General features: G+C 35.6%; 1 protein-coding gene across 3 annotated transcripts in view; it reads right to left on the reverse strand.

The window, feature by feature from the left end:
• Positions 1–25,399, reverse strand: part of LOC120635961 (WD repeat-containing protein 47) — a 72,193-nt gene that overhangs the window by 31,499 nt on the left and 15,295 nt on the right. Inside the window, exons 1-2 of one of the 3 annotated variants that reach the window (XM_039907173.1) lie at positions 20,469–20,854; positions 18,862–19,282 (exon numbers count right to left, since the gene is read on the reverse strand). The exons of the other annotated variants lie outside the window; for them this stretch is intronic. Coding sequence (XP_039763107.1) covers positions 18,862–19,282; positions 20,469–20,707 — 660 coding nt within the window. The 5' untranslated portion in view covers positions 20,708–20,854. Of the gene's footprint in view, positions 1–18,861; positions 19,283–20,468; positions 20,855–25,399 lie in introns of those variants that run through there. 3 annotated transcript variants of the gene reach the window in all.

Raw genomic sequence — 25,399 nt, forward strand, 5'->3', positions numbered from 1 at the left:
ATGCTTCAATTCAATTGAATTACGCAGAACTGGAATAGAGGCAGTTATATTGAGGAGTTGCATCATGATTACACGAACTGCCTACCAGTAGCCTTAGTGCAAGGTATGCTCCCTCGCAATAGACAAGTCGTTTTCGAGTATGAGAAAACGAATCGTCTATTGCGAGCGAGAAAAATGAATCTTATTTAAATTAAGCTAAACTTCAAATTTGCCTAAATTTCTTTGAGGGCTTTTGACAGAACGTTTGTAAAACAAAAATTAGAAGTAAAACGAGAGACGTTAGGTCCATTTTACTTTTACGATACAGAGTTTGACATGCGAGAACAACTCCTCGATTGCAAGCGAACTAATCTTGTACTAAGGCTACAGTGGTTGCCGCGTAAAAGCGGATCGGACACAATCGAATTCACATTCGCATCGCAATAGTTAGGTAACAGTGAGAAAAAAATGTCCGAATCACCTAGAAACCTAAAATATTTGCACGTTAAATGGTTGCTCTAAATTTAGGTATTTTTACTGCAATATACGATTGCAACAAGTATATTGAACCTGAACCCGGCATCATACTGGTATTTTGTTACAAAATATGGATAAAAAATCTTAGTATTATATCGAAAGCATAACATTTTTCTCATACATTGGGGTACAGTCAAAACAAAAACAGTCTGATGAAATGAGGAAAATAATAAATAATAAGGGTTACCAGGCGCGTTTGGAACCTTCGCAACTTTCGGCTAAAGTTGCATCACCGTCATCTACCAATAAAAAACTATAAGCGATCCAACAAGCGGGCAACAATATTATATTGATATATTAATAACAGACTTTGCTTGCCGGTATATGTTTCGGGCAACACTATTGCAGCCTCATATTTCCGATTTACATGGTTGGTTTCGGTGCGCACGTATATTATTTGTTTTTAATTCGATGTCAAGTTAGCACTTGACTTGATCTCACGTTATCTAACTGACGATGCAGAAGCTAAGATAATTATGTCTACCACAATTTACGATAAATGGGTAGACATAATTAATCCGTGAGCTAACATGTCTTCTGGATGGTTACGACAGTTTAAGAAGAAACCCCATTCCCCTCAACCCCCCACTAGCCAAACTTGTTTCATATTTACACCTGTTGGTATAAATATGAAACAATTATTGAATGTCCGTTACACTGTACGCAGGATGGCATGTCGCGGTCCAACGGAGCTGAACGGTGCTTGACAGCCCACCGCTTCCTCCTCACTCTGTACACAATACGCGGTAAAGTTTACACACAATCGCCAGAGCTTCGCAAACATAGCACATCAATCACTTCGCTCAGCACAAATTAGATAACCGTGTAAATAGGGGAAGCTTAGAAAGTACGCATAAATACATCAGTAATTAGCACAGATGCATAATAATATGTACGAATTAACACAGCAGCACAACGAGTTAGGCCATACATAGAAAGAAATGTAATTGTAAAAATAAATCACCTCACAATGAGATCGCTGTCTCTGTAGAAAGTTGTTCAATTACCTGAAAGGCACTGATGCGTTTGGGTGGCGGCACTTGTGGAGATCTGTCGACCAGATTCTCCATGGAGTGCCGTGTGAGGAAGCTCTGCTTCTCAAACGATGTGTTGGTTTTGTACGATGTGCGGTTGAATTTAGTTGCAGGCGCAACAATGCGATTGCCGTTCTCATCGTCATCTTCCCATTCAGTGACCACCTCGGTGCGTACGTCCTCTAGGGATCGAGAGCGGCTGCAAGGGCAGGCGGGAGACGTGGTGTTTGGATGGCGAATCTGCCTCGGCCTCTCTCTGTTGACGTAGAGGTCCGCGTGGTTGCTAGGGGTGGGCGCACCCGCCGATCTATAACTCGGCGACAGGAAGTAGTAATCTCTAGACTTGTTGCTGTACGCACTCATCGCCGAGAAATCAGAGTAATTTGAGCCTTTGGACGAAGCGGTCTTGAAGTTCCGCGGGTCCATTGGATCCGGTGGTCGAAAGTAAAAGTTTGGCTGCGCTTGGCGGGAAAGCGGCGGCCATGGTCTGAACGGCGCGTCGACGTAATGTGCCGGTTTGGACTTCATGGTGCGCGTTGGGGCATCCGCGCAGTCGGTTCCGTGCGGATGTTGGCGAGGGTGCCGCGGTACTGGTGCCGCGGATGGCGTTCGGCCTGCGCGTACCCACCACCAGCGATTAGCGCAACACGCCGTGCGTTAGACCGAGATAGGAACATAGAGAAAGGCGCACCAGCGTTCTGCTCGATCCGTTGCGAATACAAGTGAAAGGGGTAGCCCGCGCGGTCATCACGCTTAAACTGTGCGAAGGCTGCGCGCGCGCAGATATCTCTTGTTAATGCACATCGTAAACTTGAATATTTATTAACGGTAAACATTGTCAACTAATTTCATTCGATTTGCAATTAAATTATACTTTATGCGGTCTATAACTTTCTACCAGTTACGTGAGAATGATGTGTATTATAATTTCAATTTTCTTTTTTATGAATGAGTTATCATCACACCTAGAAAATTTATGAATTCGTAGAAGTTTGTTACTTAAGATCCGATTTTTAATACATAGGTTGTTTTGTTTGTTCCCGGTCTGAGGAGTTATTAACAGTATTCAATTTGCAATGAGACAGATTTCCTATAAAACAGTTAGGACCTGGTTCACAATCGCGAAATGAACTTTACTGATTGATAAATTTGAAATCTTGACTTATTTCCAATACAAAAACTATCAAAACTATCATATCCATCATAAAGCGTATTGGGATATTGTAAAACTTATACCCTCAATGGCTATTTTTGCCATTAAGGGAATAAGTAATAAAAATCACTCAGACACAGAATAATAAGCGAAGAATCGACCTAAAATAACAAAAATCAAAATTCATTTATTTCAAATAGGCCTAATATAAGCACTTTTGAAACGTCAAGTCTGTCTGTTTGTAGTGACTCTACCACCGGTTCGGAAGGCAGATCAGAACATAATATAAAATAGCATTTTTTGACATTATTTGCAAAATTAGAAAACGTGATAATATATTCCTACACATTTTCCCGTAAAGTGGTTATTTCAACGGACGCATTTTCGAAGCTTATAAAATAAGTTTGTTTTTTTGCGCGTAAAGAAGCTCATCCCAGTCTTCTTCATTTTGCCCTTAACCTTTAACGGTCGTCATGGGGTCTCACAGACCTTTGTCTTTTGCTGATTTCTTTGAATAACTTATTTCCTACAACCTCCGCAGTCTTGTCCCAATGGCAACTTTAACGACTAAAAGTTAAGTAAAGGAAAAGGTATCCGGTATTATTATCAAAAACTCTAAAGATATCTAAAATTGAAACGGAGTCTGTTGGACCTCGTACCCATGCTTGTATAATAAAAAATAAGCGTGCATAGTTAAAGGTTAACCACCTTTATGTGGGGTCGACACAATATTTAATAAAAATAGTTTCTCAACAATCTCAAGTCAGACAGACTTGAGATTGTTTTGTAGGTTGAATAACCTCCACTTTTCGGTTCAAAGAAGTAAATAGGCTTTTAATCTACTTTTAATTACAAATTCTAACGTAACCACCTATGCCATTTAAATTGCGTAAGATAGGTATATTTTGACGTCATGCGACCTATACGCCATCGTTGCGGAACGGAACGTACAACAAATAAGCAAGGCATCGTAGTCCGTACATCAATTATCCGGCGAGCCAATTGCAATTTGCATACAAAACAAGTCGTTGCAATCTCCACGCGAACCGATTGCAAAAGACCAAAGTGCATTTGCAAAATTTCGATTAATTACGTACCGTAAAACAGTTTAATTAACACGAATTTTCGTAACGTAGCAAACATCAAGTTGCGTGTTGCCAGTCGATCGACATAATATCGTACGAGCATTCAAATCATAGGTTTTCGAAATAGCCGCCCGTAACGACGTATAATTCGTCACGTGAACGTGGAAACTTTCGCTGCTCACTTACGCACTTCAATGTTAAATTGCAATGAGCAGTAGTATAACACCACTATACACCACCTAAATTGCCATCAATGCCTCGTGGATCTAGTGGTATGCACCCTGCACACACGTCAATATCATTAACAATATTGTCAAAAATGTTGCTAGAGTATGGGTCGTATTAATGAATTGAAGTACTATTTAACCATATTGTCATAATTAATTTTTACAGTAACGGCGATTTATATTTAAAGAGAGACAGCATGCGTTAATGGAAGATGACTGTCAGCCTTTTCACCTCTCATAACCCGAGCCCAGGCCTGCTCTGTTATAAGAGATAAGCCTTAGACCCTCAATACGACTCTATTGCTAGCTAGCGGGCCCCATCGATTATTGCTTTGTAGCAATAGTAAATGGAGAGACAAGATACTAAAAAAAGAGAAAAAAAAAATCTGTATAATATACAGTTAAAATAGAAAAATTAGCATGTATGTACACATTATGTTAGAAAAGAGCGAGGCGTCCTTGTACAAGTATATTATATGTTTAAAAGGAGATCTCAGCGTAATAATTAAGATATGAATGTAATAGTTAATGAAATAAAATTTATTATTACACTGTCCAGTTTCGTAGTACTGAGAGCTTAATTAACATGAGATGATCTCTCACCGTCTATCGGGGATCCACTTTGATCGAAAAGCATATTACTATATTAATTGGCAACTTGGCAACTGGTGATTCTTCTATGTTATATCTACTCTTTTGACAGATAGATATAAACAAAAAGAGATATATCGATCAATAAATCATGGTTCCCCTTTTGGCTTGCTATTTGTCAAATCAATATTTAAATTAATGGCAATAGATATAGGATGTTTGATTTCATTTTTGGCACAGTTTGAGGTTAATCAAGTGATGCATGTAATTTTTGTATCATCAGATCATTATTTAACAATCCTTTAGAGCTATAGCATTATATCTGTTCTGGCTAATATGCTTACAGATTTCCCTCGTAAAAGGAAGGGTCTCTAGTCAATTTACCTGAATACTCTTTAGTATAAAATATTAGCATCATCATAATCATTATACCAACCGATAGACGTTCACTGCTGAAGAGGCCTTTTTAAGGAGTTCCAAATTCCACGGATTTAAGCCGCTTGTGCCCAGCGGCTCCCTGAGGCGCGCTTGATGTCGTATGTACACCTCGTTGGGTGCTGCGTTTACCAGTGTATAACATATTGGCAAGGCAAGTCCAGTCTCAATTGATACATCCTGTATATAATAAAATAAATAACAAAAAGTTATAGTTGCACCTACGCACCACTTAAGATAATACCTAGTGGAAAACTCAAACATTTAATTAGACGCCGGTAAATGCGATGTTAGATCTCAAGGTCCGCCCATATATAGATCATGACGTAAACAAGTTTATGACATAAGTAACTCATCGTGAACTTTAAGGTAAACTTCCGTGGGTTACGGCTGATACGAAAGATCCGCGCGACTGTCGAGGTGAATCTTACACGAACATATACACTTCGATAATAAGTTATCAAGAAATAAGACGCGAGCCAACTTTTTTTTTGTAATTCTTTTCCCGGTGATTTCATTTAGGAAAATATAACTAAGTTCAATACATATTTTTCATTCGATTTATATTTATTCTATTAGGTCCGTTATAAATTATATAAAGAGGACCTCTTTTAACTATTTTCAAAAAAAAACATTTTTTTTTTTGCCTTTGTTAATATTAAATACTAATCGATTACGATAGTATTTCAGTATCGATAGTAGTTGATTTTATTTTGTTCGGAGGATGGAACCTCTGGACGTGCAAACGCATGTCTCTCGCAATAGGTACAACAATCCATTTAGAAATATAATTTTTAACCATAAATCGCCTTGACATAAAAAGTCAAGGCGATTTATGGTCAAAACAATAATCAGTGGATATTTCACTTAATTATGTTATAATACAACGATATTCGGCACAGCTCGTCTGTTGCAGCATTGACAATGGAAATTCTCCCTTAAGATCGTCCTACACAGGTAAAATGATTTCATAAATTGAAATGTATTTAACTTTTAACCTTCGTCGTGACTGCAAGAGTACTTCTAACATAGAAATATTTACGATGAAAACGGTTATATATATTTAATTTTATTGTCGGTTTTTAAACAAATAGTCAGAAGTAGAACTTAATTAAACCATAATTGATCATCATTATTAAACCTGGATAATATATACCCATAATAGTCTACTTTGAATGAATGTCACCTGTATATTTATATATCAGTAGCAAAATTGCATACAGGTACATAAAGACCAACAACTACACATTATAAGAGATAACGGTTCAGAAAACAGCGAGCATAATGTCTTAAGAAGCCACTAACATTTCCGCGTCGGCTATTTACTTGACAAGTACGTAAGCGAATGTGCCATTTATAGTGCATGAGACCACCGATAAAATACATTCCAGTCGAAAACGAAAAAAAATAAAACTTTTGAGTCTAAGATGGTCGCAAGGTTACCTATTAGGAGTATTGCACTTGTATTAAACACATAACGCTTCGGGTTTTACACGGCATCGTACCGGAACATCAAAGCCAGACCAGTCCAGACCAGTGAGGAGGAAATTCAGTAATTCAGGAATTTCTGAATCTGGGGTCGAACGCGAGACCTCCCACTTTTAAGACTAGTGTTCACCACTGCAAGCAAATGAACATAGCAATTGTAAAGTCAACAGCTTCTGAGGATGTTCCGGTGTAACAGCGATTCGTGCTTATCATTTCAAAAGGTTTGTTTGAGTAATGTGGTTATTAAATATTGAAGAAATTCTAAATTGCACCATGCTTTGTTTACGCGGACTATGGCAATTTAAGCTTAGTATAGCACGTTATTCTACCTGCTTTTATCTAAATAAATATAGTTTAATCTGAAAGAGAACGCCCGCGCCTTAGCAAGAGTTCCAGACTGCACTGACGTACGGTTGACCAACAATTTCACAGTTTGTTCAAACTTTGAGATGATTACGTATACCTCTCAACTAACCACGAATATTATTGATTACAATACACTTTAAAGTGGACAAATTAAGATATTATAAAACTCCTAGATATTTAATGCTATTGTATATTTAAATGCACTCTTTCATTCGGTGTCAATAATTAAAACTTTTTAGAGATTTCTAGAATTATTTTTTGGTGGGCGCGGGCTCAACCATTATATATGACGGCAATGAAATTAAGTATATATGTAATAATATACCTGAAGATATTTGAACATATTTATGAAACCGTCTCTTGGATTATCATAAGTATCTACATCATCCTATATGTAACGCTATTTAGCATTGGAATGTTCTGTAATTTTTGAAACTAGCCTTTTCAAACGTCTCTCCTTACTATTATATGGCATTTAAAAGTCCATCCGCCGGTGTGCAAATCTGATTCCGAATCAACTGTTTCTTGTCTTAAAAGAAAACATACTTACAATGTACAATTTTTCTTTCCTTTTTTTTTATTAAACAAATATATATTATGTTTGCTAGACTTTTTTTAAATACAACAATAGTTATATTACTGAAATCTCAGAGTGTAGCTAACTTAGGGGAGGAATTTTTAAAAATTTTTTTTTAGTCACGCTTATGGGGTAGTATGCAAAGACAACTGTACAACTGTTTAGCAAGAATCCTCCATTGGTTTGTGCTGTGCGTCGCTAGGTAAGCCAATTTGTCAGTAAGCTACCTTTCCCTTTTATGGATACAGATTTGGTAGAATGAACGATTTTGGTAAATGAACTTCACAATGTTATTTACGCGGAATATAATCTCTAAACATCAACGATGATAAACAAATGTTTTGAGCAAACATATTATTTCTTATAACAGTATTATAAGTTATAACCAGCCGTTGCTTTTGTGTACTTGTGTAAATATTTGCGGCATTCTTCAAATTGTAGGGGTTTTTCGGGCCATGAATCATCACAGTGAAGTCATAAACTATGTTTTGTTACGGATCAGTCATATCGCATGTGGTTGCTTAGTGCCAAGAAAAGAGGCTTCTTGTGTTTTTAATAATTTATAAAGCAAGCCCATTAATCATTTCGACGATAATTAATTATTATCAGTGAATAAAGTGTCTTAATCAGATCTTCACTATATAAATGGAACCAAACAGAAAACACGTAATCGGTTTAAATGAACGGAGATATGAGGTATCGCCATTGAATGCGTCAAATCAATAACACTTTTGTTTATTACCAACGTTCAGCAAGAAAATGATTTTAATCAGAGGGCATGGTAGTTCCACAAAGTCGAGCAAAAAGCGGCACGGCCGTAACATTTTTTTCTCTATGCGGTCCAGGCCATTTTCGGCCCCTTATTATTTTTTTGTACAATTAACCTTTGATGTAAAAAAAAACGTGTGTGTACTTATGTACACGCCTTAGAAGTTATTCTTCTTTGGCGTAACAATATAATAATCTTTTCAAAAATTTTATCTTTCGCCTTATTCTAAGTTTGTAGAAAAAACGGCACTAACAATAGAAATAAGTTAATTAATACATTGAAAGTTCTATTATAACGCATTTGAAACACCGCGTTGAGCCTGCAGATTTTGACAATTGAAAGTGTGCGCTGTCAAACCTTTTTTGAAAAACTAAAATTCTGACTGTAGCTAACTTTAGGGTTTCGGTTTTTTGTGACGGTGTGCGCATCGTTAAAAAATACTTTCATCATTATTCCTTAACGCGCCAAAAGAAGTATAACTTCAAAAAGATTTATTCAGAACGCGGCCATGGGTCCGTAAACGTAGATTAACACGTTTATTATTTCCTCTCTTTTTAGTGCAGCAGAATTGATTTTCGAGGCTTGGTTTTTTTAGAAGTTTTGTTTTTGATCCTTTTCCCAATATATTTAACAGTTCTATGAATTTTACAAGAGAATTTAATTATGTTATTTGTAAAGTCAAGGGAAAAATCCGAAAAATCGTAACATGTGATGTTACAATATTAAATAATTTCTTAAATATAATTCACAGGTTCACCCGTCCAACCACGATCCTTGCAACTGGGTCGAAATATCAACAAATCCCAATATCGTGGAATGTACTCGTTGAACTATATTTAACCACGAAAATCTTAGTTTAATATCTTTACATTGAAATCAATGGTGATGCAAAAACTAGTCAACTCGATGCACTTTCGAAGTTCGAAACAATTGCATCCTATTGAATAAAGTGGAGTCAGTTAGGTCAAATTGAATGGCTTGCGACATCGTGATGCAAGGGTTTTCAACAAACGTGGCGATTTACACGCGTTTTATCATTATTTTTTTTATTATGTTTTACAAGCTTTTACTTAAGCCTTACCGGAAAAACATCTTACGGACTACTACTATACAAAACTATATTTGTCAGCTAAGCACGTCTTAGCTTCACAACTAAACCAATCGTGGCGAAATTTTGCATAACAGATAGGTTGCATCCTGGACATGCAAAAAGTAAGATAAAATGCATATTATATGGAGGGCACGAGAGATGGACAGAAATTTCCCATCACAGCAAAATATAGCTCCGTAATATAAGCGTACCGAAACATAAGCGAAATCTTAATTTTAACTACACTATAAAACATTAATCCGGATAGAACAGTTTAAAAAACGAATAAAGAAAACGAGCATAGCGTCACTTTCGTCTGAAGGTACTTCTACTGTTGTTTATCAAGCCGATTTATATAAGTATGACGAATCTAATTACCTAGTTTGTCACAAACTATTATCTCATGGCTCACCGTCTATAATACGCGTAGCGCGCTACCTCGGTTTAGACGAAACTTCATGATAAAAAAAAAGAACTGTACATCAGCTTGCATAACGAAAACTTTCGCTGGAAGAAATAAATTACAACTAATAATCCAAAGAGTAGAGTAATAAAGCAGTTATGGTAATTTTTGAAATTTAATTTAAATAAATTTATACTTTGGAAGCGTGGATCCATATGAATCGTGTCACAACGGACCGTGTCGTGTTTATTTCAATGTATTTAAACAAGCACGTGTTCGCAACATATAGTATAGTTAGGGGAGTTTTTTCACCTTACAGGTTGTGAAGTTATCTAAATGAAATTAAAATCTTACGCAGCTTCCAGGGATCCGAGTATGTTCGAGTAAAAGAACATTTCGCATATTTTTTATAAGTCTCCAGTTACAGACAATCAAAGAGGCAAATTCAAACAAAGGATTTTTTTTTAACTTGGGAAAAATTATTGACTCACTATCTACAATACTTTCGTTTTCTTATGTAAGCATCAAAATTGGCTTTTATTGGTTTAATTCATTCATCATAACAAACAAAGCTTCGACTATGACTTGACACTTTAATGTTACTATCAAATATCTAGAAAAGAAAGATTTTCAACAACTGGGCAACAATTTCAATCTTTGACTACATTAATATTTAATAATCTTTTGTATTATAATTTATTGTGATATTTTCATAAACAAACTCATGCCGAGTGTAATTAATATTAATTATATTAAACGCGTGAACTCGTTTAATAATATGAATGTAAATTACGGGTAAGATAAATATTTGTTTCCTTACAGACTGATTAAACACGCTTATCAAAGCATATTTCTTTGAAGTTTCCGTTTATTACCTATTTATTACATATATTGTATTGAATTTAATGTATAATTATTATAGCGTTATTGACTCACATGACTAAATAAACTTAAGCGCTGTTAGAGTTACATAACTAAATAACTAAAACAACAAGGTTCTCGAAATTCCATCTTTTATACTTTCTTATTTTATATACTTCCTTCTCGTCCCGTACATTAAGAAGAATATGTCTAATTTAATTTTTTTAAATATATTTTTTACATTTACCGTAAAAATACAAAAACACTGATATATAAAAAAAACATTTACGGAAAAGTGGACTTTAACAATTATTATATTTTTCAGTATGTCATCGGTAGCAAAGGCAGCCGTTCATCGACTATTTGGCAATTAACTCAAAGATATCGTAAAGAGGACAAGCAGCAGTACTTAGCGGCTTAACCAATTCAAAGCAGAGCTCTCACCGACCACGATTTTCAGAAAGTAACGAGTAAAGACCGTAGAGAGATACTTAAGAGATTTCATATCGATAAAATAAGCGCCTACATATTTAGCATTTCTAGCATAAATATTGAAATCAGAAATAACTAATACACGAAAGCAGTAGGAATTAAGAATCATGATTTAGTAGGTCACCTATCCATTTGCCTAGACGCAACAACGATGCTTAACTAACACGCAATAAAATAACGCTATATTAACCAGACCACGACGATTTTCTTATTATGCTATAATAATTTGTAAACTTTCTTTTTGTAATTAAAATTATTAAAATTATACGAGCCAAATTACGTTTTTGAACTTTATCATTGCAAAACAACACCAAACACGTTTAATGTTGATCGCATACTACTGCATCAAATGTTAGAGTGCGCGTCATTTACAGAAAGCAATTTTGTTCATCGACAGAAAATCAAACTTTTGGAGCTTATAAAACGTCTTATCACCCAAAACAGCTAAAACATGCCGCATATGTTGTCGAGTGGTTGGGTATCTGCACTGCCCTGGTAGCCGTATCAGGTCAAGGTTGTAAATTTTATAATATTATTGCAGTTACATATGAGATTACTTTGTATGGCAAACTTAAGGTCGATTAAACCGATGGAATAAAAATATTTGTATCTACGAATAATTGTGGCTGAAAAACCCACAGTAACTGAAGATCTGATAAGCCTAGAACAGCTAAAGATATTCATCAAAAATGGATTCAGATTGAAGGTGAAGCGACACGACACGAGTTACACGAGTCTACCAAATATAATGAACGCATGGACACCACACGTGTGACCTCAGTACGTTCTATGCGATCGACATGCCATACATGCGGTCCCTGCTGATTTGGCGGCAATGTGTGATCATCATAACGCCGACACACGTTTAACGTACGTTTGTTATATAACCCAACTAACTCGGCTGGGTTTATAGTAGGAGAGGCAAAGTCGGAGAATTTATTTCAGGGTATGCCCTCTCTTTGTGTACCTTTTTCCAAGGGTATGCCCACAATGAAATTCACGCCTAGTGAAAGGAGTGAAGTGGAAATATAGTTTTAAAAATAACAACACTACTTTTTATAATAGCAGGTGCAATTTAAATTATTTCTGAGAACAATTCCAGCTGGCATATAATAACACAGCTGGCGATAACATCAAGAATGTCTTGGCTAGGCCACGTTGGGCTCCAAACATGGTCACGGCGATCGCGGCCGAATCTACATATTCCTGTTATAATGGTGCTCCTTAAGTTTTAATAAGTAATACTGCGAAAACGACACTAAATTATGTCCATAGACTAAATAAAAAAAAAATTATTAAATAAAAAATTAACAGGTCATCCGACCCTTTTATAAAGGGGAGAATTGAAAGCTGCGTAATTTTACCTTTACTCTATAGCGGGCGAAGGTATTCTACAATGAATCTATACTAAGATTAAAAAGCTGAAGAGTTTTGTTTGGTTGCACGCACAGATCTCAGGAACTACTGTATCGAATAGGGAAATATTTTTATATTGGATTGGAATCCATTTAACAATGGGCTTTATTATTTAAGCTATAACCAATAGGAGCGGAGCGTCAATGAAAACTGCTGCAAAGACGGGATTGAACGAGAGCTTAAAATGCGTGCGATGGGTAACGGTTAAAGTTACGCCAAAACAGTCTATGACGGATTTTTTTCTCTTTAAATGTAAACGATAGGGTAAAGACAATATTCGAGCCTCATAAGTCGGACAACCATACGGTTACCGACTTGGACTAATGTTCCTTAACTAACGCAATCTTTTGACTTGCGCTTTCGCAACTAGCCCAAACCAACTGTCGCATTTACATTGTATTCTGTAACCTGTTTCTGTATCAACGAAATGTGATATTATAGTTTTAACTAGCGGTTGCCCGCGACTTCGCGCACGTACAATTAGATAAAAGTTTAAAAAATCCCAACACGAAGTTTGGGAAACAATAAGACAATTTCATAAAAATTGCTTTTAGCGGTATTTTACTTTAAACTATGCAGTCATTAATTTAATATCTTTATCTCTAACTCTAACTTCAAAAATTTACACACACAATCTTGTAACTCCCGTTTCACACTTTTTTAACCGACTTACAAAAAGGAGAGGTTAACAATTCGGTTTTATTTTTTATGTTTGTTACCTCAGAACTCTGTCATTTATAAACAGATTTGGAAAAATATTTTTTGAAACGGTACTACTTCTCAATTTCATCAGGTACTTTCTTTGCTACTAAATAAAAGGGAATACGAAGTATATGAATAGAAAAGTATGTATAGAAAATTACTAGGTATAACGTAACGTATACCTAGTCATTTGCTAAATTTTTTTGCCACCGACTTAAAAATGTTGTAGAAAAAAAATAATTTTGAGAAACTCTTTCTTAGCGGATACCAACACCCTGAAATACTTCTACCCAATCTTAAAAATTTTAAAATACTTAAAACGTATGACTCTTACAGTCCATTCCCATTTCACCGCTTTATTGGAACATATATTTTCGAAATAAAAATTAGCCGCTAATCCTTACTAATATTATAAATGCGAAATTGAGTTCCTTCATCCTTCTGTCCTTCATTCACACCCTCAGCACCCAACCAAATTTATTTTTAGAGTTAGTTAAAAGTACGGAGAGTAACATAGAATAAGTTTTATTCCAGAAAAACAAACGGACAAAGACCGCGGATCAGCAGCCAGCTAGCTCTAATCTGCCCGTCAAGGTGTATCCTTTTTGGATATTAGCCAGAGCACACAGACAGACAGGCAGATCAATCAATTTGGTTATAAGTAGCGCTAATTCTTTCTTATGCATTTAATATAAGGACCTTATAAGGATTTTACCTTTGTATTCATAAGGATTCATATGCGAGTTCCTCATAATGGTTGGCTGGAAAAAATCCGCTATGGATAAGGCCGCCTTTGTAACACAAATTTAGATTACTTGTACCTTTGTTCTTTTTTATCCATTTCAGTTTTGTTCTTGTGTGCAATAAAATATTTTCGATTGATTGATTGATTAATGAAAATCTGACATTTTATCATTACAAACAGACATTCCAGTTCAATTGCATTATTATATTATTTGTATCGACGCACTGGCCGCTCGCGATAAAATATGCAAGGACATTAGACAATCACTGTTTCATATTCATGCGACATTTAGGTTGTTTTTTAACAGACTTCAAAGGAATGAGGTAGGTACTTACATCCTACCCGTATTGTGATGTTAATACTTCGATATCTCCATTTCAAATTATAAAAGAACGAATTTTGAGAGTTAATCCCTACTAATATTATAAATATCAATGTAAGTTTTTTCTTTCGCTCTCACGCAAAAACTACTAAACCGATCCTCATGAAACTTTGTACACATATTCTTGAAAGTGTTAGAAGTAATATAGGATACTTTTATACCCACATTAAGCTCGGTTCCTTTGGGAGAGGGGATGAGTGTTTGACGATTTTACATCATAACCCCGACAAATTATAACCGATTAAAATAATTATTTTTGTACTATAGAGGTTATAATATGTGTTTAATTTTTCCCAAACTGTGGTTGGAGATAGAGGACAGAACTCCTCAGCGAACAGCAGCTATCCTCTCATTTAAGGTTTAGCAATATTGAAAACTTTTTTTTTTTTCGAACTACAACTAAATTGAATGCCACATCAAAAAACAAAATCAAACGCAGACGAAGTCGCTGGAAAAAGCTAGTAATATATAAAGTAAAAATGCCACATGCCCCTTTGTTCAGATTTTTACGTTACAACTATTCTTATAGAAATGTATAAGAGAACCTTAAATGAAATGTCATGTTAGAATAACGTTTGTTTCCTACGTACTCGACGATTAATACAGATTTGTACAACAATGACTATAGTTATGTTACTGCAAGAAATTATAATTAAAACATGAAAATAATTACACTGTACATAAAAATCGCGTGATTAATGCTGTTTATTAACAATTCTACTGGTAGCATTGCACGCAACCACTCGAGAGCTAAGTCGGTAATGTTAACGCTTATCACTAGAGATGGGCAAACTATGAGTTTTGCTGATCAACCGACTAATAAATATATGTTTATCATTTATATATTGGTATGTATAATAGGTAATTTAAAGATTTTAAACTAAGATTTTCGTGGTTAATTAACATTTCTTAATAGTTCAACGGGTACATACCACGATAATATTTTTGGATTTGTCGATATTTCGATCCAGCTGCATGGATCGTGGTCACGACGGTACGAGATGTCAAGTTGACATCTAGTTTTTTATGAAGTAATTTTATTTATTTATTTATTTGGTATCTATGACCCATCACTACAAACTATACTTTACATAAACAGAATAATTAAAAACTAAACTAAATCAAAAAAAACTTACATTAAATATTAATATGCAATATAAAAAGAGTTACAAACTAAGATTTCTGCGTCCAGGCAGCCCTACGTGGAGTTTAATATACAACTTGTAAAGAAATAATAATAAGTAATGTCAAGTCGATCCGTGCAACTGGGTCGAAATATGGACAAATCCAAAAATATTATCACGGTATGTCCCCGTTGAACTACATTTACTTTTTTAACGTGTATATTGAGATGGGTTTTACCTGAATTAAACAATTATTATTATATACTCAGTGGTTTTTTTTTAGTATTTTATGCGTTTATTAATGTCCTAAGTGCAACGTCATCATCATATCAATACATATCACTATAGGGATCGGGAGTACCACGCTGGTCCAGTGCAGATTGGTGGACTTTACACGCCTTTGGGAACATTATGGTTTTTTTTTTAACATTAATAGCGGGCAAACGAGCAAGTGCGTCGCCTAATGTTAAGTGATCTCCGCCGCCTATAAACATCTAGATTATAAAAAAAATATTAAATAGTCTAGCTTTCCCGACTAGACGATGTGTAGTCGGCCCATCTCTATTTGTAAGCCGTATAACAGTTATAATAAGATCATTAAAACGGTTAAAATCTAATGGCAAATATTATCTGCAAAGAGCACTTATGCGATACTTTTAATTACAGTCTCGAATGAGCCGCAGCATGTGCGAAGGAGCGAAACAATACTCTATAATAATTGGATGTGTAAAAAAAAAAAAAAAGTGGATACGAGTAACTACGTATGTAGCGAACTAATTGTTGGGTTATATCTTAAGTTGTAAAATGCTGGTAAATGTTGCTGAAAGAACCTAAACTATTAAGAATCTATGATAATTTTAGTGATGATATATTTATATCTACACACCGAAATAAAGTTTTTTTTTTTTACTGAGGTTATTCTACGTTTGTTATTTTTTAGTCCACTTGACTTCAGACTTAAGATAAATGGTATGGCTGGCTTAGGGGTGTGGCAGTTATTTTATTTTTTTTTTTATTTTTTACTGTCGATAACTTTTTGCCATCTGGTAGGTACGGACTTAATTCCATTGCTACAGAAATTTTGAGGCTTCTGTTAAAAAAAACCGCGACAAGTAGTTTTGGCAGTCCTACCTACCTAAAGAATTCTGAAAAGACCGAAACAGGTCGAAATCTGAAGGTGCAAGGTCAGGACTATACGGCGGATGCATTAACACCTCTCAGCGAAACGCTCTTAATTTTTGCTGAGTGGCTAAAGATGTGTGAGGTTATCATGATGAAAAACCACACCCCTTCGGTTGATTAATTCCGGCCGTATTCTCTAAGCTTCTTGCTTTAATTGCAGTTGTTCGCAGTAGAGTTCAGAATCCTGGTGGTAATCGGTTTCTACGCGACATTGTATCGAAAAAAACCCTAAAAAGCTTAGCGGCAGGTCGAAGTCGGTAGGGTGGTAACAAAACACGGCATACGCCTCGCACCAGACCAGACCAGAGATAATTCAGAAATTATAAATTACTAAATTGCTGCTGAAGATCGAGCGCGGGACCTCACACTTCACAAACTACACCGCTGCGTCACGGAGGTCGTCAAAAATAAAATATATAAAGTATGAAGATTCTTTTAGTGGAGCAGTTTTAAACTACCCCATTGTGCTTATAAGAATGTGAGCAAAGTTATAATAATATGGCAAAATAGGCGAGTAAATACCGGGCACACAAAAATTTTGTTGTTTCTTTGTAAATAGTGTTTTTTATTAAGTAAATTCAATAAAGAAATTATAAATTTATTAAATGAATAAAAATTTAGCTTGAACATTATAATTTGCTGTTTAACATAATTTATAGTCATGCAAATATCAATGTTTCTTTATAAAAATTAAATTAAACTACCTCATTAGACTTTCCTATCTTTTCAATTGGCTGAAATACGAAATACGATGCCACGGGCAGACATACACAGAGACTCATTCACACACACACAGGGGGTACAAAAATAGTAGTAGTCGAAAATATTTTAGTGAGTACCTATGAATAAAAAAATATGTTGAATAATTCATTACTTGATACGTGTTACAACACTATTGAGAGCTGTCAAAGTGGTGTAAGTTTTGTGTCACGTGACGTAACATCGAGTGGCGTGTTACAAGTGTGACGGTAACTTAAAGTCCCCAAAAAGCAATAAAGAGATGTGATATAAGTAAGAGTCATACTTTTATAAAAGTATGACATCACTGGAATGTTAAATTAGGCACTGTTCTCCGCAATAAATAATACAAAAACGGTTATTATTGGTAGTTACGTAGATTTATTACCAGACTCATACAGAAAGATGCTTTTGTATGTTATTGCATATTACACAGACGACAGTTGTGTACTGTTTAATACAATGGTAGTTATTATGGGGAATGATGTCAGGAATGCATCAACATTATAAACCTTTATTTGGGTCGTATGATAATGATAAAGGCGCTTCTATAACAGGTTTGTCCTAGTTTATGCTAAGATGCAGTAAGTGAACAAATATTTGTTTTAATCGACGATAAACGCTTTTATATAAAACTCTTAAACTTTCTTTATTCTAACATTAGGTACTATACAATTTTCTCTTGTTGGAGGCTTCGGACATTGGTAGTAGCCGCCAAGCGATTTTGCGTTATGCAAAAAAGCTAATTATGTATGTCTTTAATAAAATTCCTACCTCGTAACTAGTTAGTCCCTACCAACTCAGACTGCATCATCACTTACAATCAGGAAAGATTGCACTCAAGGGTCTCCACAAATATAAGTACAAAATATTTTTGCATTTATATATGTAGGTACAAACATGTAATATATAAAATTCTCGTGTCGCGGTGTTTGTAGGTAAACTCCTCCGAAACGGCTTGACCCATTCTCATAAAAGTTTGTGTGCATATATATATTGGCCTCCAGGTGTTCAACGTTAGTGGATCTAATCTTAATATATCTTGACTCGAATTTTGGTCTTTCGTGAATGGAATAGCAAACCTATAATCTAAATCTATCTCTCTAAATATATATCTTATTAAAAATAATAGTTACAAGCAATCGGGGTACGTGCTATAATTTTTTTTGTTATTCCTTCAGGCTCTAATTGTAACCAGTGATTTGTGGCATAGATTTAGTTTAATGGACGGAGCCTACAAAAAAACAGTTACCACCGGATTAGTAAAAAACCGTAATAAACACGAAAAAAGCCGCGGGCAACAGCTAGTCATTCGTAACTGAAAATAATGGCAAGTGATCTTTCTACAAGTATTTCTTTAATTATTAATCACTCCACTCTTTCCCACATACATTGCAACCGTGCGAAGCTGGGACGGATCGCTAGTAAATATATAAATGGCAGTCATAAGAGCATTAAAAAAAACGACTTTTGATTAATAAGTACCTTATTGTGTCCGCAAGAAAGTCTTTCCTCTGGAACAAGAGACGTGTGACTTGTATGTCGATCGATGTCCCATGAAGATTGCCACATATCCAAGGAATCGGTCGAGGATTTCTTGGTGTCTATAGAGCTTTTCCTGGATAGGGAGTTTAGTGAACCGACGTAGTCCCTTTTCATGTCTCTCACGCCAGTGTTATTGAGGGAATCTCTCCTGCTATAGTTGACGATATTGCTTCGTGTTAGGTTCGGGAAGGAGCCCATTGAATGCCTTTTGGAGCTGAATCTTTGTGTCGGACTCGGGGTGTCCCTTCTCGGAGGTGTTTGCGAGGGGCTGTGACGGTCTTTGCGTAGAATGCTCGGGAAGGTCGAAGGGTGGTCCACGTCACGTGAAGGCGATCCCGATATACCGAGCGAACCCCTCCGCCTGTTCACCACATTAATTATAAAAACATTCGCTTTTACTAACAAGAGAACTTTAATTAGAGCCGAAAACTTTTATATGGATTCTTGTCATTTCGAGGAATTTGTCAGCGAGGAAGATATACTGGTTTTGTTAGTCGTAGAGTCAGTCAACAGCTGTTTATTTAATTTCAATCACGTTTTTAATCGTAGGTTCACGTAAGAACCAGAGCTTGCAAAGGGCCCAGCACATATATAAAAAAATTATAAAAAAAAAAAAATACATAACATGCTGCATTGTCGTATTAGGATAACTTTTTCCTGTAATGACAAAAATGTAAGATGGGGAATAAATAAATAAATAGATTATGTAGAAATGGAATGAATGGAAATTCCTACTATACATAAATATGTCCAACAGTGGACGAGGTTTTTCCTTATTATATGTAAGTCTTGCCCGCTTTCACTAAAACTAGAATGGCCTAATCGTATGACTAGTCATTTAGGTGATGATTCCTAGAGAAAAAAAACGTTTCACGAACTCTTATGGTATGTCCAACGACGTTAGGCGCCGTCTAAAGTTACGAAACCGATTTGGCGAATGGTAAAGTTTAGGGGACTCGTAAACCGACACTTAACAGATGAAAAATAAATAAATTCGTTTTTTTTAATACTCCATACGAAAAATGAAAAATATTTTAATACCAACTCAAAATGTTATATGAGTTGCCTAGTGAAATTCGATTGGTTAAAGGCAAATGTATGCCTAGGAATATTCATTTATTAGGCGTTATTTACTTACGCATTGCCTTGTCTATCGTTAGTGAAAACGGGCATCAGTCACTTTATTAAAAAATTAGCCGCGTATAAAATTTTTGAATAAAAAATATTCTGTAGGACACCTCTTTAACGTGGGAATTAAATACAAGGGCTTAAATGTTTGTAGGTACACGGAAAATTATAACGGTTTTATTTAGCAGTAGTTCAACTCTAATTGTTTTTTTAAATGAACGGATATACTTTATTGAACGCCACAGAAAATATACAACCAAATGCGCAAGTTATATACGGACTACAATCTGGCATTTTATCACTAGAATGCGATCTCTTATGAAAGACAAATTGGGTCTTTCCATTAATCCAATCCCTGATGCTATGACAGAATCCATATGCAAATTGTCGGCAAAAGCCTATTTGAAAGGAAAACAGACCTGATGATGAGCCCATTGGTTGGTGATACAGACTCTCTGATTCCAGGCGTCGACTCCCTACTGTGGAGGTACAACGACGATCTGTATGGCGTGCTACATCGACCGTGGACATCGCAATGTGGGTCATGCTCGATGGTCGAACTGACTAGTGGAGAATGACGACCCTCTCCTTCTAAGGTCATAGTTCCGAACATTGAATCCAACTGCCTCATGGCTATAACCTTCTTCACCGCTGTCATTTTGAATCTTCCGCGGCCACTGTTGTATATATAAACTCTTTTATCTTTTAATTCGCGGTCTAAAGAAATCGATCTTATAACCTTTCGTACTCGTTAGCACAAAAGCGTGACTTAAAGTGATATGTATGTTCTCGAGGTATGCCGCGATACGACTGGACCGTACGGGCGGCATTGCGCGCAAAACGCTCGCCGGTGACTCACTCGGTGGCATGCGCGCGCGCAGAACGACCAATCATATATTATCGTGTCCTACAATTACACCATAGATGTATGTAAATATGGTGACAAGGAGGTAAATAATACTCAAACAGAGCGGCTACTCGTCTAGCGGAATATAAATATTTAACATACGCTTATAACATAAACATTATATTATAACATAAAAGAGAAAAAAATCGTTGTTAATTATAATTGTCCTTGCCACATACCTTTTAAATTCTGAGTGACAAAAGGAAACACGTCTGCAGATTATGTTACGGGCTTCACAGACCACAGCCCGTTTGGAACCTATAAGTTTACCTATTCATTTTGACTTTATGCTGTCATTACACAATAAAATAAGATTCTGAAGCTTAACTCCTGTAGATACTGCTCAAGTGGCAGTTAGCTTAATATATCTTACTACTTGAAATAGCATTTTTGTTTATCCTTTCAACAGAAAAACGTATCTACGAGGTTTTAGGCGTAGAAAACTATAACATTTCTTGCAGTTTCAGCTTGGCTAGGACCTTTTATCTCCGACCTTTTTTTTAATCCTACTGTGTAGGTGTTTTTAGTACTTCAAAGTTAGTCGATATTTTTTTAAGTCTTAAATGATGTAACATTTCTATCCAATGTAGGTACTGTCAATCGGTTGCTATATTTTGGCTTTACGGGTAAATTTCCCCGTTAGTCACGTTCAACGTTATTTGTTTCATTCATACAACAGGATATAAATCCTTCATAAGAAATCATTTTATATTTCGAATGCAAAATAAATATAAAAACGTGGTTAAAGATTTCATAATTTTAATTTTTCAAATTTTTTTTTATTTCCGCAGGCTCTTGGTGAATAATTGCAAGTTTTCGATATTTCAGATCGGTACTAAGGACTTCTTGATAGAAACCCAATACTATTCACTAGGCCCAGGACCTGGTTATCTTCATTCGAGCATGCTTCCCAGGAGACCAACAAAGGCGATTTATTTCAAGTAGGCCTAGTTTATAAGCACTTTCAATCAGTCGAGTCAGTCTGTTTAAAAAGAATACCACCGGTTCAGAAGACCAATTCTACAGAGAAGAAGCCGGCTAGGAACTCAGCAGATTGCTCTAACATCATTTTAGAGTTTAACTATCCTTAGATTGTTTCTATCTTGTATGATTGGATAGGAGCAGCCGGCTTGCAAGCACGCTTGTCGATAAGAAATTAATCAATAGCAAAGTAACTGCACGATTTACTTAACGTGTTTTAACACACTGTTTAAACTTATGCGTCGGTAGGTCCAAAATTACTGTAGGAATCACATAAGCATATACTCGAATCTGATAAATTACTTCTCGTACCTTTCACAGACGTTAGCTATATGCTAACTGAAAAACGAACGGACAGGTAAAACTATAACCCTACAGTCGCATAACAAGGACGCATGTGGGTGTCGGTTCAAGTTTGAACGCAGAGAAGGTCGGTGAGCACTGGTGTATTTTGCAGTCATTAAACATAAGCGGGACATAAAATTATGTATTCATTAAAAACATAAGCCCACACTCGATCAACAATACAAATATAGACATAATACGAGAAACATCGATTTGTTTATCCATACTTTTGTTTATTGTAGATGCGGATGAGTGTATACAACGTGTAAATGAAACCGAAATATTACTGAACAGGCTTGTGAGACTTATCTGTGAAACTAAACGCTAATAGTTTTTGTGCAAACCACCGCCATGGTTTCTACGGGAAGAAATCAGATGCAGCCCTTACATAACATGCAAAATTAAAATCTAGTGACTTCTGTCAATTTATCAGGTACGCGTCACGTAGCGTAGGTCCTATGCGCGTGTCGATCTTTTATCTTCAATAGGGTTGTCATAAGTAAATACTTAGAATGTTTTAATAAGGTAGTAGTGAAAAAATATGATTTAATACTTTTACAGGGGGATTCCTTGTGAAATATACTTATGCACTCTTCAGTAATTACCGTATTAAGTAATTCAGTTACACGTTGTATATTTCGTCTTCAATGCTACGTGCATTAATGACAAATAAACCGTTAGATAGTTTTGGAAACTTTATGGGGTCTATGTCGATAACTCAAAAAAAATCTAAGGTGCGTGCACTTCATAGATGAACAAATGCACTGCCTGCACCCTAAAAATTTCATACAACTTGAATAGAAGGAGAATTTTAAAATTTTATCTTTCTGCTTCATGCATACCATGGTCAAAACCCGTACGCACGCCACTGACTAGCTGTTGCCTGCGACTTCGCCCGCGTTTTGGTTATTTTTCAAAGCATATATTTAAGTTGTGAATTCTATAAAAAGAACATTCCATTGACCCGGTAGGTGATCCGATAAATAAAAATGAAAATTTATTAACAGATTAAAATGTATTTACGGACAGCACGACTGACGGGTACGCTAGTAAGAAATATTTTTTTTCACGTCAGACGTAAACTAAGATAAACAAAAAATAACGTCTAATACCAACTAGCCGAAGTTGCGGCATACAAAGGTTACCTAACGGGCAATTTCCTACGGTGCCTTAAACGGCGCGAATGCGTTACGTTAATAATTAGCGTAGTTTAGCTGCTTTATAGATAAATTGGATGTAACAAGCGTATGGTTAAAAGGTTATTCGATACATATAAGTCGAATTTTTCACTGCGACTTTGTCTACATTTAATGCAATGTCGCCAGTTTATTTGTACGCAAATATCTAGAGGCACTGATGTACTCCCCATAAACGAACTCCAGGTTTGTAATTTTTTTTTAAAGAAATGCTCCGTAAGAATTATTAAGTAATTTCTAACTTGATCCGAAAGTTGGAGCCGGGACATCCGTTGATTATCTTCCGTGATTAGTGGCGTGATATTCATATAAGCGCAAATGCACTGCCTACCCTAAACATTTCAAAATACTTTTATAGAAGGAGAATCTATCTATTTTTTGCGATCTTCCTGCTTTATTTTTTCTTTCTTCTTAGACCAGGACGCGTTTGGAACCCTCGTAGCTCTAGTTTTAAGTTTACGAATGTGGTTATCGCCATCATCTTACTACCGTGTAATTCTTATGTACGCATCAAAAGTGCCACCTATGGGCCTACTTGAATAAAGATGTTTTTGACTTTGACTTTGACTATGCCTACCCTGGTTAGACCGCTATCCACGCCACTGTCCGTGATCTATGATTAAATATACTAACCACTAGAACAACGAAAAACTTCATTGTTTACACAACGCTGCATTTCAATATAGTTTCTGTCAGTCACGTTGTCCTATGGACAAAAACAATTTGAACGAACCGTTATTTCAACGAGTTCGAACATACATAAAAACGTAAAAATAATATTTGACGACCGTACCTACACTTGTATTGCGTGCACTTTTTACATGCACAAAAGCACTGCCTATCCTAACCTATCCTATATTCGTATAACTTTATAGTTTTCATTAGTGTTGTTACCTACAATTGGAGGAATTATCAATTTTGTAGACTTAAAATGCATATAATTTTTTTGACACGATTCTGTAAGTTCCATCCACATGCATTTTAAGTTTATACCCAAAATTCGTATAACTTGTTAATGTGGAGGATTTTACCATTCTACGTTTTCTTCCTGCATTACCGCTTACCGCGGTCAAAAATCCTATTCAGGTCATTGCTTTAGTATTAGTTTTGCATGCTCGAAACCGTTTTCAGGGAGTCAAATAGCTTACCCTTAGTATAACATTTATACTATGCTATAAATAAACTAAACAAAGGTAGAAATTAGTTGGATGTTTATATCAAGCGCGTTTTTTAGTTTTTTGAACTATTCAGTTTTATATAGTGTTAAATATTGTAACAGTCCACTGCTGGGCTAAAGGTGTCTCCCAACGATAGGGGCAGTTGTAGTAGCCCATAAGAAGCTACTGCCCGCTCCCAGTTATATTACCTTAGTCGCCTCGTACGATACCCGCGCGAAGACGAGGATTGGTGACAAATGTATTCTGACCTGTCGTCACCGTATGGCGATGTCGTCACCACACAGAACTAATCCGTAGACTATTGGCTCCTAATAAACTAGCGACTAGTTTATTATTTTATTTTATTTTTATTTATTTATAAAGGACAACCAACAGTAGATACATTAAAACTTGCTTTTTTTTTTTGGAATGAGTCACATAGTAAATTTTCAACTATTTACAGGTTATCACAGCATGCATTAAAATGTAAAAAAAGTCATTCTTATAAATTATTTACAATTAATTATGAGTCAGTTAATATAAACCTTTAAAAGTATAAATATTTAAAGCTAAATTACAATAAAAAAATTAACTTAATTAAATATTAGGAGACAAAACAAAACAAAAATGAATTAATTATTAGGAGCCAATACTCAGTGGCGTGCACTTTTATTCATTCGATATAGTATTAGTATTTTTCTATTTTATGCCATCTTTCTGATTTATGCTTTTGACCAGGGTATGCCTGGTCAAAAGCTACATGC

Source organism: Pararge aegeria, chromosome Z (assembly GCF_905163445.1).
Source record: "Pararge aegeria chromosome Z, ilParAegt1.1, whole genome shotgun sequence".
In the NCBI taxonomy this organism is placed as follows: domain Eukaryota; kingdom Metazoa; phylum Arthropoda; class Insecta; order Lepidoptera; family Nymphalidae; genus Pararge; species Pararge aegeria.